The sequence below is a fragment of the Grammomys surdaster genome, unplaced genomic scaffold, assembly GCF_004785775.1.
Source record: "Grammomys surdaster isolate TR1022 unplaced genomic scaffold, NIH_TR_1.0 364, whole genome shotgun sequence".
Classification (NCBI taxonomy): Eukaryota; Metazoa; Chordata; class Mammalia; order Rodentia; family Muridae; genus Grammomys; species Grammomys surdaster.
Window position 1 is genome coordinate 1,430,894 of NW_021604783.1, and position 14,701 is coordinate 1,445,594.

The 14,701-nt window shown below is 46.1% G+C and overlaps 2 protein-coding genes across 2 annotated transcripts in view; one reads left to right on the plus strand and one right to left on the minus strand.

The window, feature by feature from the left end:
* Nucleotides 1-4,772, minus strand: part of Glp2r (glucagon like peptide 2 receptor) — a 61,691-nt gene extending 56,919 nt beyond the window's left edge. The window contains exon 1 of the mRNA XM_028780130.1: nucleotides 4,632-4,772. Coding sequence (XP_028635963.1) covers nucleotides 4,632-4,697 — 66 coding nt within the window. The 5' untranslated portion in view covers nucleotides 4,698-4,772. The remainder of the gene's footprint in view (nucleotides 1-4,631) is intronic.
* A 3,660-nt stretch (nucleotides 4,773-8,432) lies between these two features.
* Gsg1l2 (GSG1 like 2) overlaps nucleotides 8,433-14,701 on the plus strand; it is a 16,909-nt gene continuing 10,640 nt past the window's right edge. Inside the window, exon 1 of the mRNA XM_028780044.1 lies at nucleotides 8,433-8,742. Within this exon, the coding sequence (XP_028635877.1) occupies nucleotides 8,433-8,742 (310 nt within the window). The remainder of the gene's footprint in view (nucleotides 8,743-14,701) is intronic.

Here is a 14,701-nt window from a genome sequence, read left to right on the forward strand (position 1 = left end):
TCTCTCTCTCTCTCTCTCTCTCTCTCTCTCTCTCTCTCTCTCTCTCTCTTTGGAAAAGGGCTTGTGCCATCACCATTAGTCCATAGGTTTCCAAAATGTCTCAGTTTGTGGTACCTTTTACTATCTCAGTAATTTTCCAAGGCATTCCCAGACCAAAGAAAAAAAAAGAAAGAAAAAACCCAAACCCCCAAGGTCCTGTTTATTAAGTAAATAAGTCCAAACAGTTTGTAAATGTTTATATCTTAACAACTTTGAACCTATCGGACATTGCACAACTTGGAAAACTTTAGAATGGGATTAGACATTCCCACCTTCATTTCCTGTTCTATTTTGTTCTGTTTGGTACTTGCGTTTTACCGCAGTACCTGCAGACCACCAAGTTTCCCACAATCTAAGAGTGAGTCAAGCAGACACAGTGAGAAGGAGCACAGCTATGGGGCTGGCACTTGGGAGCGGGAGGCAGGAGAATCAAAAATTCAAATCCAACGTTAGCAACACTGTAAGTTCAAGGCCGGCCTGGGCTACATGAAACCCTGTCAATTAATTCAATTCAGGTCTTGGGTTGTAGCTCATCCTCCTGCTTGCCTGCATGTGCAAGGCCCTGGTTCCGTCCCCAAGACTACAAAAACAGAACAAGACACAGACACCTTGAGATAAGATGCACGGTGTCTGGAAAGTGCCACATTCAAATACTTTCCTCCAAAAACTAATATGTCCCATATATTGAATTCACAATGGTGCCCCTTTCACCTTGACACACAATCTGGGGACCATGATATTAGCCAATAAGGAGGAAGCAAGAGGATACAGTAGCTGGCACTTATCTCTTAGCTTCATCTTGCTGTGAGCTTGGAATCTCTGCTAATAATGACCCCTTCTGAGTTGGAACCCAGGAGGCATAAGCAAGCATACAAAGAGATTAATGAAATAAACATGCTAATTGATACTTAAGTGACTCAGCTTCTTTAAAAAAAATCAGCAGATGAATTAATAGCTAATCAATATGTTTCCAAAATCCTCAAAGTTGTGAAAGTAAGACTCTCCCTTACTTAAAGGGCTGCTTGTGCCCTGGGGGTAGGGGGAAGCTTACTCAGACCCGCCTAAATAAGAGACTGTGAAATCAGTCTCTGAATTAAACTTCTAGCTCCCTTGTTCTTTGTTAGAACTAATGATGATGGTGAAAGTTAAAAAAAGAAAAAGAAAAGAAAAACCAAACAAAAAACAAAAACAAAGATCTGGAGTTGATAAAGCGCTTTACAACACAAGCAGGAAGACCTGAACTTGGATTCCCAACACCCATGTATAAAGCCAGGCACGGGGGCACGTGCCTATAATTCCAGAGTTATGGAGGAGGAGACAGGAGAAGCCCCATCTTACAGGCCAGCTAGTCTGGCTGAATCAGTGAGAGCCTGCACCAGTGAGAGACCCTGTCTCAAAAAAAGAAGGTGAACAACTGAGGAGAACACCTGACATCAGCCTGAGCATGTGCACACTCATGCACACAAACACATACACAATAAACACATGCAGTAGAAAACAAATTACAGCTAAAAACTATTGACTTCGCTCTGCCTGGAGGAGCTACAGAAATGTGAGCAGCCTTTCCAGGTACTCAGTTAAAAGACATTGGAAGGATGGAGGGGGGCGTGTCTAAAGCAGGTCACGGCTAAGTTGCCAATGTAAGGGGGAGAGGGGATGCATGGGAAGCTCCAGCTTGACCTTCGATCTCCTTTCCCTTGCATAGGCAGCCTGTACCCATGGCCAACCTGGCTGAGAAGGGATTGAGGTGTGTGTGTGGGGGGGTAAGGACAGCCTTTATTGCTTCACTTACACAAATCTGTCTTTCTTTCTTTGTTAGACAATGAATATACTGCACAACAAAGAAAGGGAAACTCAAGGAGCCAAAACCAGGGGCAAGAGGGATCACAACCTTTATCCTCAGGGAGCACCTTCCCGTCCAGACCCTTCTATCTCCCTGCGTGCACGCCTCGTCTTGCTTCTATTTTATTCTAGCCAAAAAAAAAAAAAAAAAAAAAAAGGAAGCCATATTGTTCTAGAAGATGCATCCATTTCAAGATGCACCTACAACTGCTTTATGGTTGCTTTGATTCAGTGCCCCTTTAACCGCCGCACATGAGGCAGTGAACGAATGTGGGAGAATTTAATTTTTAAATCCTCCAACAAGGATCATCTAAGTAACTTCTGAATGCTGCTAATAGGATATTGTGATGAAAATCCTCTGAGGTGACCTCTGGGGTAGAGGAGGAGAGTGAATCACAGTTCCTGGGTCAGGGAGTAGACACATTTTTAAAGGTTTTTGACCATGCACTGCCAAACTGTTTATCCTTGTCAATTAAAAAATTTAAGCCATGCACCCTTTCATACACCAACTGGCAGTGTCTAAAATCAGCTTCTTCTAGAGCCTATAATAATTTATGTTTAATGCCGAATAACGTGTATGGGTGAGGGGTGGGTGTGAGCTAACACTGTTCACCACTTGCATTTAGAAACTAAAGTATCTCTGAGAATTTCTCATTAAGTGAATTTTATGAAGACTTCCTGCCAGCAACAAACACGCCACAGTCATTTATATCCCCAGGCAGGGAACTCATGTCTGAGTGAACTTCATGAGTGTCTACGCAAAGCCTAGTAATGTATAAACATCTAAAGACTCTGAGGTTAGAGTTGGATAATCAAAAGGAGATTCATCAGATTCACAGCCACATGCTGCAGAACAGACAGTGCTAACATCTCTGTACATACAGTCCAGGTGACAAGGGACAAAGAGACCTCTCCCCAAGTGCATTATTGATATGGAAACACCAGAGTGTAAGGGCCAAGTTATGATTTGGTTGGCATTGTCAGGCAGCCTGAAGTATCACAGATGCTTCTGTTATTATATATAAATACCCATATGTCAGCGGCTCCCAAGAGTGTTAGTGAAGACAAAAGGCAGGACCATAGCCCGCCAAGTAGACACAGTGGCTCCCCCGGCTCATGTATTTACTCGAGGAAAGGCAATCGTGTAACTCTCTGGAGCTTTTTGCCCATCTCTGAAATGGGTTCAGTAGTAATGTTCTTCTCATGATCTGACTGTGAGCATCCTACAGGATGATGTGTGGGGAGACATCTTACAGTGAAATGACCAGGGCTGGAGCTGGGCTTTTGTGTGCTGGACAGTTGGACACACATGGATAGACAGTAAACCAGGTGTAACAGCTGGACATGTTGGGTTTTTAACAGGGATACCCAGAGACTGCAAACAAGGATGGACATTCTGTCAGCTCTCCCTACAATGGAACCACCAGTAACAGTGGAAACAGCAAAACAAATGTCACCTGCTCCTTGAGGATGTAGTCCCTCGAGAGTCTGCCACCACAGCCATATCTCCCAACACCACCAACTGTCCCCAAGTTGACAGTGCTGGAGGAACAAAGGCAGCCTGAGGGAGAATTTGGACTTGGAAGTCAGCACCAATGCTTTTGGCATGTCTAGTCTCCAGCAGAAAGGCTGGGAACAGGGACATTGATGAGATCTGACACCTCTGCCTTCCCTGGATGCAGAAAGGCAGGATGTTTTAATTCTGAAGATGCAAATGAGGACTGAGAAGCAAAGGGGGAACAATGGCCATTCCCCAGGGTGCTTTCTTTACCAAGATGAGTGGCACTGGGGTCACTCCCCACCACAGCCTTGAAGAAATGAGACCCTGGAAAGGGAAGGAGTAGGCAAACTCCTCCTAAACTTCTTGGATAAGAAGAAAGCAAGCTACTGAAAAATCTACCATAGAGGCATCATTTTAAACACAGATAAACACATGCTAATACATCTAGAAAGCTCTCTGTTATCCTAAAGTGGGCCACACTGATGGATGCAGAGTAGTGTTAGTTAACCTTCATGGGCTCAGTTTCCTCCTTTGTAAAATGGGATTAACAAGAGAACCTCCCTTGCAGAGCTGCTGAGAGCATAGAATGAGATCACAGAAGCAGGGAATGCGTGATACCAAACTTAGAGCTCTGTGGCTATTGGTGTGTTCACGCTATTTATGTGTTTTACAACAGATCACCAAGTATCTGCAGTGTGAATATTCAATGTGTCAACTTGTATGTAAATGAACAGTGGGGAAGTACTGGACGTGTAACCCCAAACGTGAGTGAGGGTGAGCTCTGGCTGGTCACTGTGATTTGTAACTTATGTTGACAGGTCTCTGGATTCGGTATCTTTTAATATTATAGACTACAGAATACTATAAGAAAGTTTTTAAGTATTTGCAATAGGAACCTAGGAAAAGAGGAAAGCAGTAAGAAAGGCATAGAAATGTGTAACTCATAAATGCTTACAAGGGAAGAAGCTTCTAGAAGGATATAAAAGGAAGACCAGGACACAAATAATGTGTGCTTCATCATTTCAGCTGTGTAAAATAATGCACAGAAAAAAAGAGTTATTTTTTTAAAAATATCAGCCAAACTACGAACAGTGATCAGATGCTGTGGCTGTGGTTCGGCATCCTTTTCTTAATATAGTTTTATTCTTCCCAAATTGCCTATAAGGGGCCTAAATTGCTTCTACAATCAGAAAACATGCACAACTGATAATATTAACAAGAAGAATGAGGCATAAGAATCTGTTCTTACTTGCTTGATGGAAACCAGCAGAAGCAGGGCGATGAAGGGCCTCCCAGGACCCCAGAGCAGACACATCCTGTGGGAGTGGAGAGGATCCGGTTCTTGGGCCGCAGGGATGCCCGCTGGCTGTGCCCGTGCCCGAGGCAGGGGCGCCTCTCTGCATCTACTGGGCACTGCCGGGCTTGGTTGGGGCCTCATCCTCCTGGCGCCCTTTCACAAGTGCAGGCACATCCTTCCAACACTCCAAGATGTACTGCAGGCGGTGGCCTCCTGCATTCCTCCTTGTCCAGAGAGGAAGTGTTTGCACAAGTCCTCTGCAGGCCGCCGACTGTCTGAGCTGCTCTACAGCCATCTACCGAATCTCCAAGTTTCTCATCCCCCGCTTGCCCCTCCTAAAATCTAGGGAGATTTTTCCCAGACCTACCCCCAAGACGTCTATGCTGCCTGGGACTTCCTCAGCGGGCCCAGAAGAAAAAGCAAGGCATGGTTTCCATTCTGAGGATTCTACTGAACACACACGGCCAGTTTGAGGTTCGGATAGCTGGAAAGGATTGGGCTCGGATGCCAGGTAGGCATCTTTTAAGCCAGGATTCTTTCTAAGGCATCAAACTTTTCTAAACCACACCAGGGCAGGGCTACCTCTGAGCTCCGAGGTTATTACTATGCCACAGTAACAAGAGCAGTTTGCCCGTCTCAGAGACAGCACCACCAGACCCAAGGTCTGCAGCAAAAGCCTGTTCAGTGACGAGAGTTACGTCCACACGATAACAAAACAATGGGTAGGAAGCGCAGAGGTTGGTGCCTCTTGATTGTCCACGTGTTCTGAGTGGGCTATTGTGTTCTGAACACAGTGTTACTCTGACCACCTGACCGATACTTTTATGGTATTCATGGCTACTCGTTAACCAACACTCCACCTCCCTACCTCAGTTTATGGTTACAAAACCTTCCACCCTCTGCTCTATTTTACTTGAACTCACAAGTATCCTCCCAAGGTACCATTACATCTTCACCTGAGGATTGAAAAATAGTGGAGTTCAGAGAGGCCAAGTTGTTTGTTCAAGGCTGCACAGCAAATAAAGGACAAAGCCAGACCTTCTAGCCAAGTCACCTGACCACAACTACCTGGTCAGAAACTATTCGTTAGTACTCGGAGTCGGAGTCGCAAAGCAAGCTCCTGTTTCATCTCTGTCTCTAAGGCTCTGCGTGGACCCCCTCACTCCTCCTCTCCCTGCCTGGCTCCCAGCTTTCTATCCAGTCTTTCCATTGGAGGTCCAAGTGGAAGGTGAGAGAAAAAATGTCAGAACAGAAAGCAAGAGGAACGAAAGGCAGTTTTCTCTTCCTCTCTCCCTCCCTCTCTCCCTCCCTTCTTTCTTCTTCTACTTCCCTTTTTTTCCTTTCACGTTTAAGTCAAACCATAGCTCATTTCCATTCATTGGCCAAGCCCAGTGAGTTCTGACCATTCACGGGAAACCAGGTGAGCACCACTAGATACAAATCCCTAAAAATCTTAAAACCCTCAAGTGGCAAGAATTCAAACCTTAATGGTAAAAAGATGAATCTGGAAAGGGCTCCCAGACAGGCTTTTATGCTGGTGTGATTTCTACAGTCAATGTGGTCATCTCTTTGGGACCACAGAGAATGGGATGAAGTGGGAGTGGGGGCGGGAGGGAGGGAGGGAGGGAGGGAGGGAGGGAAGAAAGAAAACCCGTGTGTGTGTGTGTGTGTGTGTGTGTGTGTGTGTGTGTGTGTGTGTTGAATGTGGCTGTGAAGCTATTCTGTCCACATCAAAGGGGAGCTTCCTAGGTTGCACGCTGCGGGAGAAAACACCTGCTTTGTACGAATATTCCATCTTGCTTCTTGGAATGTTTCTCAAAAATATTTTTCCTGATTTTTTTTCCCCCTGAAAGGACAAGGCTTGGTTGGTTTGCATACAGCTTTGCTACCTGCTACCTGTTGGACGGATGCCATCTAGTGTCAAAATGCGGTAAATCCGTCTGTGAGAGCCGCATGTGGTTTCTAAGGCTACCAGGAGCACAGACCACAGGTCCTCCAGCCTCACCAGCAGGGAAGAACAGATGGAGAGAGACAAACACAAATGTCACTGCACGCTTACATCTGGCCACCTCCGGGGCTGCTCGACACTTAATGAGGAGCCCGTGCTCATCTGAGGCCACATAGACTCTTTCCTTTCTCCATTCCTTCCTGGCTTCAGGCTTATTGAATTTCTTATGTAAATTTTGACTTTTCCTGGAGTTTCTAATTGCCTTTTCTTTCCCCATCCTAAAAACAGTTTAGTTTTTGGTTTATTCCTGGACACCTAAGTAAAAAGATGAATTTCTTGGGAGGCTCCACACTCCTTCCCAACCATACTCTAAGCTTGGTTACCAGGAGGTGGAGTCTAGCCTTACCCTAACTTAAGGATTTTCAACATTGCTGTTCCTGCAAGGATCCATTCAGTGAGGATGTGGGTGATGGTCCAAGGGCTTTGAGTCTCCTAGATGGTGCTAATTTCTACAGCTAATTGGGCACATGTCCCTTCCCACTCTGTGCAATACATAGGCTTTGAAGTAAAGCGCCTGTGTCTTGCTTCTCTCAAGTCTCTGGGCTAAGCACCTGTTTGTCCTCTGCAATCTCTCTTTTCTAGTGCGGGGCAAGAAACAGACCCAGAAACTCCGACAAGTTTCCATGTTTCTTGTATGTTCACTCTCATATGCAGATCCTAACTTCTAACGTTTACGTATGCAGATAAAGGTTTGAGAGTGCACGTGGACTACCCAACTGGATGGGAGACGATGAGAGGGTGCAAGGGGCATTAGGAGAGCAGAGGGAGAGTAAAGAAGATCACGTGTGTCAAAAAGGGGTATCTGGGGATGGGAGGGCAGAAGGAGGGTGGATGGGAAAGAAGGTAGAAAGAGAAACAACAAAGCACATTACATTTAAAAATACCATTATGAAACCTAGCTATTTGTAAGATAATATTTTCTTAGAAAGAGAGTTTCTCATGCTTCTGGAATCTAGTACCAAGAGACCACCTTAACTCCAAAAGAGCGAGTGGAGTGGGCATCAAGTCACCCACCCAGATAGTCTTGACCTTCACTCAAAACCAACATCCTCTACAATTGTCAAAGGAAACGACCCTGGGCATTAAGAGAGAAGCAGAGAAGCAAAGTGCTATAATAAATACAGGGATACTATTCCACCTTGCAAAGAGTGAAGAGTTTTGGCATATACTAAAGCACAGTGAGGCTTGAGGACATCTGTACAATGGGAAATAAAGCAGACACGTAAAGACAAATACTGCATTGTTGCATTTCTAGGAGGATTCTTGTAGAATTCCAAGGCAATAAGGACAGTGGAGACTTCCAGGACCTGGGAGGAAAGAGAATGGAGAGTTGTTTAATGGTAACAAAGCTTTGATTTTGCAAGCTGGAAGGAGTTTTGGAGATGGAGGTGAACGTTTCCAAGCAACGTGACCATGCGTACTGCCACTGAACTATACACTTGATGGTTAAGGCAGTAAATTTTATGTTATCTTTTACCACTGGTTTCTAAAATGGACCAATGTCCCCTACATGTACTCATCCTAGGGTGGATGGAAAGGCCCACTCTGAACCTCTTCCTAGGAGAATAGCTCTGGCCATGGTACTTACACAGATGTTATATGCTGGAATATACACAGGTTCCCCCCAGGGGACCAGGAAGAAGCTGTGTCAGGATGCCAGATGGCAGGGCTGGGGGATGGAGACCAGGTTACAGTAGAGAGGAGGGGGCCCTCGCTCACACTGGCACTGGGAGGTTCATTCTGCCATGGACAGGGCAAGGTGGCAGCGGATACTGACCCTCCTCCCCATCTGCCTGGCCCTCGCCTTCTCCCTCACAGCCATGGGCAGCAGCCACTGGTGCGAAGGGATCCGACGAACGACGAAACCTCTATGCCAAGATCTCCTCGGGGGCTTGAACTGCATTCACTTCAGCCGGGCCAGCAGCAGCACGGGCAGAAGGCATGATAACAGCCAAGCCGTTCAGTACATCTGGGAAACAGGAGATGACAAGTTTATCCAGCGCAGGTTCCACGCAGGGCTTTGGCAGTCCTGTGAGGAAAGCCTCAACAGCACAGGTGAGTGCAGTCTGTGTGTCCCCAGGCCAACAGGAACAGGACGGTCCTGAGAAGGGGCTCCAAGTCAGACTGCCTGGGTCTGAATCTTGAGTCTTGATAGTCATAGACTATCTATGTAAGCTTAAGCAAGACCTTTACCTCTAAGTCTCAATTTTCTCATCTATAAAATGGGAACCATGGAGGTGCTTATGGTGGACATGCCTGGCACACTATTAAACACAAGTGTTCACCCACTTGCCACTTGTCTCTCAAGTCCTCAAGAGTCAAAGTTGGCCACTACCCTCCTCTAAGCTGCATCCCCAAGATTCCTTTCTCACTTTAAAAGGTGTTGTTGTTGTTGCTGCTGCTGCTGCTGCTGTTGCTGTTACTTGGGACAGGGTCTAACTTTGCAACCTTGGCTGGCCTGAAATGTAGATTAGGCTAACCTCAAGCTCACAAAAATAAATCTGCCCTCCTATGCTGGGATTAAAGTTGTGTGCCTCCCACCCACCATGCCCAGCTTTAATTTTTTTAATGTGTGTGTATCCCTTAATTTTTTAAAGGAAGTGAGTGTGTGTGTGTGTCTCTCTCTGTGTATGTGTATGTATGTGTGTGTATGCTCAGAGACCAGAAGAAGGCATCAGATCCCCAGCATATAGACTTACAGGACATTGTGAGACACCTGACTTGTTCTGGAAACCAAAGCCAACACCTCTGCAAGAGCAAGAAACTCTCCTCTACGCTGAGCCATTGCCCCAGTCCCTCCAATGCTGAGTCTCTCTTGCTCTTTTAATGCCTCTTGAAACAGAAGATTCTATTTCAAACAAAAAACAAAGCAAACATCCCCCACAGCTCTTAGCAACATAAGATCACCTCCAGATCTATCACGATCATAGCCCATAGCAAGTTAGACCTTTATCTAGTCTGTCCTTGAAACTGCCCTGCACAGGACTAAAGCTGAGTCCCTCCCTCAAGTCCCTCCCTCCTGAAGCAGGACACTAGGGCTCAGAGAATTTGCAGTGATAAGCCTTGTCTTGGGTCAGTCAGCCCCAATTCATTAACACCTTCCAGAGTTTGTTGATAAAGAGGGGGGCTTATAAAGGTGAGGGAAGAAGAAAGAGAAGATTGGGGGGGTAGTACACAGAGCAGAGTTACCTTACAAAGAAGACAGAGGAATGTCAACCATGCTGTTAGACAGGCTGTCTGAGCCCTATGCTCAGGACTGGCTGAGCTCCTCTGTTTTCACAGCAAAGGCCCCAACGTGAAAAGGGGGGGGGACATCCCTGGCAATCCCTACTTATATCCTTGAACTTACACTTCTCATTCAGATGTTTACTTTACCACCCTTGTGGCATTTGAAAAAAAGGTTTTTTTGTAGCCTAAGTAGACTACAATAAAGAACAATACTCTGATATATAGTATAACTACCTCTAACCCCACCCAAGCAGGCGACTGAGGGACAAACACATGCCCCACCTTAGCCTTTGCTCCAAGTGTGATTCAGACACATCACTAATGCTAGGAAAGACAACCAAAGGGACCTCCCAAATTCTCTTTTCTCTGGAGTACTAGTGTGTAAAATACACTCTCTTGACACCACCAGCACCTTCCACCTACCCACACACAGTTACATTTGGTTTCTGATCCTGCTTCTTCTAGGATTGCCAAGATAGTCCCATATTTTCTGTTTGAGAACTGTAGGCACCATGTTCATAAGCAAATGACTTAAAACTTCTGTTTCCAAATCTGTTCCCCCCACATCTGAGGTGGCTTCATCTATTTCCACATCTGTGTATAGTGGCAGGGATTGGAATCACCCTGGAAGCTTGTAAGCCTCTGGGCACCCAGCCCCAGAGGCTCTAACGCAGTAGATGTGGGCTGGAGTCTAGAAACCTGCTCTTTGTTTATTTGGTTGGTTGGTTGGTTGGTTGGTTGGTTGGTTGGATGGTTGGTTGGTTGGAATTTTTTGTTATTGTTGTTTTGCTTTGCAGTTTAGCTAAGGTAATCTTTACATAGAGATAATAAGAATCACACATTTTGAAAGACTTATAAGTAAAACCACCATTCTCTATCCCTTCCTTCAGGGGAAGCTGTTTCAATATGAAGGACAAACATGGATGTCTTCATTTTAGACATTAGCTATTGACTTAGTATTACAATAAATAAAATGTATCGCTTCGTGAGGATACCCCACATAATGCCTGCCATCTTCTTGGTCAAGTAATATCACTGCTGTATTCAATAAGCCACTAACTTTGACTAGATGTTGCTCATTCTGGCAACAGAAAGGGTGTTCTCATTATATTTATTGTTTGTGCAGATTTTTGCTCTCCCTGGAGTTCTAATTGCTCTTTCTGTTCCCATCCTCAGAGCATTAGCATTTCTTTTGCACTCAACTCTGTTCTCTCTTGAGTATCTATCTGTGTTTCTAATTTCCTTCCCTAGTGATTATGGCACACATCACAGCTAGAGAAACACACCCCAGGACACAGAAAAGCCCTCTGGATAGAAGAGAGTTGGAATATCATGGAGAATATTCACTAATAAACATTTCCATGCTTGACATGAGGCTAGGGGAATGGGGCTTTAACAGAGAGGGGACCACAGTGCTGAGAGCTAAAAGCCACTGGGAAATATCTACTTTAAAGGTAAAATAAGAAAGGGTGTGGTGATGGTTAAGACAGAGGCTCATCAATCCATGTTAGTGGACGAAGGAGATGCTACTTAGGTCTAAAGTCTTCATAAAGCAGGTGGCCATTGTACCAAGCCACCACTTGTGCCTTAGATTTAAATGTGTGCGTGTTTGTATGTGCATGTTAAAGGGGGCTATGTGTATGTGCAGATATGTAGAGATCAGAGGACCACCTCAGGCATCATCCTTGAGAACGACACCTGCTTTAAGTCAGAGTCTCTCATTGGCCCTGATCTCACTAATTAGAGCAAGAATGGCTGGCCAGCAACCCACCCCAGGATTCTCCAATCTCCACTCCCCCACCATTGGGATTGCAAGCTAACACCACCATGCCCAGCATTTTAACTTGGGTTCTGAGGATCGAACTCGGCTTTCGAGGCAATCAGTTTATCAGCTGAGTGGTCCTCCCCCATCCCCGTATCTGGGATTTTAATAGATGGAGCTCAGGAGTCAGGTGTTCCAGGCAGACAGAAATGAATTGACCTGGTCTGAGGCGGCCAAAACAGGCTTTGCCACTAGAACACAGGACAAGGAGTAGGAGGAAGCCTCAGTGAGGATCAGAGCTCACATGGCCTTTTCATGTCGCTGGGGCAGCTGCTCCTCCCTTGTCAGTGGGGAAGTCTAACTGGGGAAACTTGGCCATTGCACTGGCATTGACATGCTATTTGTGATGTCTGAAGGAGGAGGGCTTGCAATGGCAGCTGAGCTTGAGAATAGCATTAGAAAATTAGAAATGTGAGTTGTTTTCTCTGTGAGAATAAACTGCCTCAGCTGGACTTAAGGAAAGGGAAGAATTGGACTTTAAGGAGGCCCAGAAGCAGGTATTAGCTGGCCATCTGTATGAGGCATGTGTCCCTTAGTCATAGCAACATGAGCCTGGTACCTGCTACAAATTGTCCCTAAGACTTCCTGTAAGTCGTTAGTCAGCTTATGTGCATGTGGAGGGGAGGTCTCCATCCTACAACAGGATCTGGGGGCAACATTAAGGGGCTGTGTGAAGCTCTTTTGGACTCCTTCCTCCAGCACAGTGCTCTCAGCCTTCCCAATGCCACGACCCTTTAATACAGTTCATCATGTTGTGCTGACCCCAACCATAAAACTATCTTCGCTGCCAACCCATAACTGTAATTTTGCTACTGCTATGAATCATAATGTAAATACTTTTGGAGACAGAGGTTCGCCAAAGGTTGAGAACCACTTTAGAGGCTTATAGGAAGCCCCCTTGACATTCCCGTCAACCCAGGAAATACACACACACACACACACACACACACACACACATACACACACACCACTTCCACTTCGATGGTACTAGAGATGCCTCGGTGGTTGAAAAGCACTGGCTGCTCTTCTGGAGGTCCTGAGTTCAATTCCCTGCAACTTCATGATGGTTCACAACCATCTGTCTGCTAGATGTGATGCCTTCTTCACGTAGGTGTACACGCAGACAGAGAACTCATACATTTAAAATACTAATCATAATAAATAGAAGTTACAGATGCAAAGAGCTCACAGGAGGTGGTAACAGACATGGATGACGTTGGGATTGCCAGTGACCTTGAACTTCATGCCTTGGCCAAGGGGTCATCACTTTGAGTTCAATTCAGCATTGAGGTCAGGTCCTCTTGGGAGTTCAATACAGACAGATCCTTTGCTTCTGCAAAGGGAGAGATTTGGATTTTTCAATCTCCCAGTTGAAAACTCTGTTTAGAGCTTTACAGAGCCCCGCCCCCAAGGCATGTTTTCGATAAGGTACAGAATATAACTCTGAATCGCTGACTGCATCACAAGCACCCAGGACTCGAGACGGGAAAAAGGAAGGGTCAGAGCAGTACAGAGGGGGTTAAGGGGGTTGACTGGGCTCAATGTCACTGGCAATAAGGACTGTGGTCTCAGGGAAAATATTCCTAACCAAGTGTAGGATTTTGGGGGGTGAGGGGTCAGCACCCCAGTGCTGTGGCATGGGACCTGACTGAGAAAAGGTTCCCTATCTAAATCAGCTCATCTTCCTGCAAGTGGGCCCTGCAGTGCTTTAAGGGGGAGACTGCATCTCTTTTTTCATATTCTGAAATAAACATTTTCAGTGAAAGCTCCTGGAAGAGTCAAAGCTCTTGTCTTCTTTTCCATGGGCAAATCTCTGAATCAATGATATGCACTTGAGTAAACCCTGAGCTGTTGTGCTGAACTCAGAGCATTCAGAGAGGGGCACATGGGTAGCCCTGAGGCCTTGATTCTGGGGCAGGATTCTGGGGCAGAGTCAAGCACCCTGGGCTTGTATGCATTCTCCCATGGCTGGCTTGATGCGCCTCTTGGCCGCCCAAGCCCTGCCAAGCTATTTAGCACCCGCCTCTCTGGCTTCATGGGATTTGTAAAGATTTTTCTTCTTAATCCTGCTGGCTTTGTTCAGAAGGAACACCGTTTCTGAGGATTCACATTAATCAAGGGGTCACTCAGGTCTAGCTCTCTGGTCCCAGCTAATCTTGTCCTTCTAAGCTATTGGGAATTCTCTTAATCTGTGCAGCTGGCCTTTTGGTGCTCTGTGGCCTGTCCCTGGTCTGCTCATGGATTCTGCTGCCCCTATCCTGCTCTTGGCTCCTTCTATACCTGCCCCTGCCCTTGCCCCTGCCCCTGCCCCTGCTCCCAGCCCCCCCCCGCTCCCCGCCCCCCCGATCCCCCGTCCCTGCCCCTGCCCCCCGCCCCTGCCCCATCCCTGCCCATATCCTACCCCTGGCTTCTCCTGCATTACTGTTGGGAAAAAAACAGCTCTCCTCAGACTAAGGACACTCAATCCTTTCATGTGCTTAGGATGTGGTTTGAGGGTGTCCCCCAAAGTTTCAAATACTGAGCCTGGTTCCAGTGTGGTGGTTTAAGGCAGTAGGATTTTTGTCAGAGGTGGGACCCAGTGAAAGATGCTTAGGTCATTGGCTGCTACCCTCTTTCTCCTGAGAGCCTGGTTAGTCCTGAGTGGGTGAATCCCTTGTTCCTCCCGACACTCTACCTCTTGTACCTACTCCCACCGTGACGGTATCAGCCATGTGTAATTTAGCTAGAAGTCCAGGCTCTCATCAGAGCCAAGAAAAGCCAGGCTCTTGCTCTCATAGGTCCAGAACTGTAAGCTAAAAAACTACTTATTTTCCTTGTAAAGTATCCAGACGTGAGTGTTATGCTATAGTAGAAAACAGACCCGTATACATCTTCAAGTACTAGGTAAAGAGACGGCAGGTAGTGATGTAAGGAAACGTACCAGTGCTCAGGTAGGAAAGCCATATTTTCTCTTCCTTCCTTCCT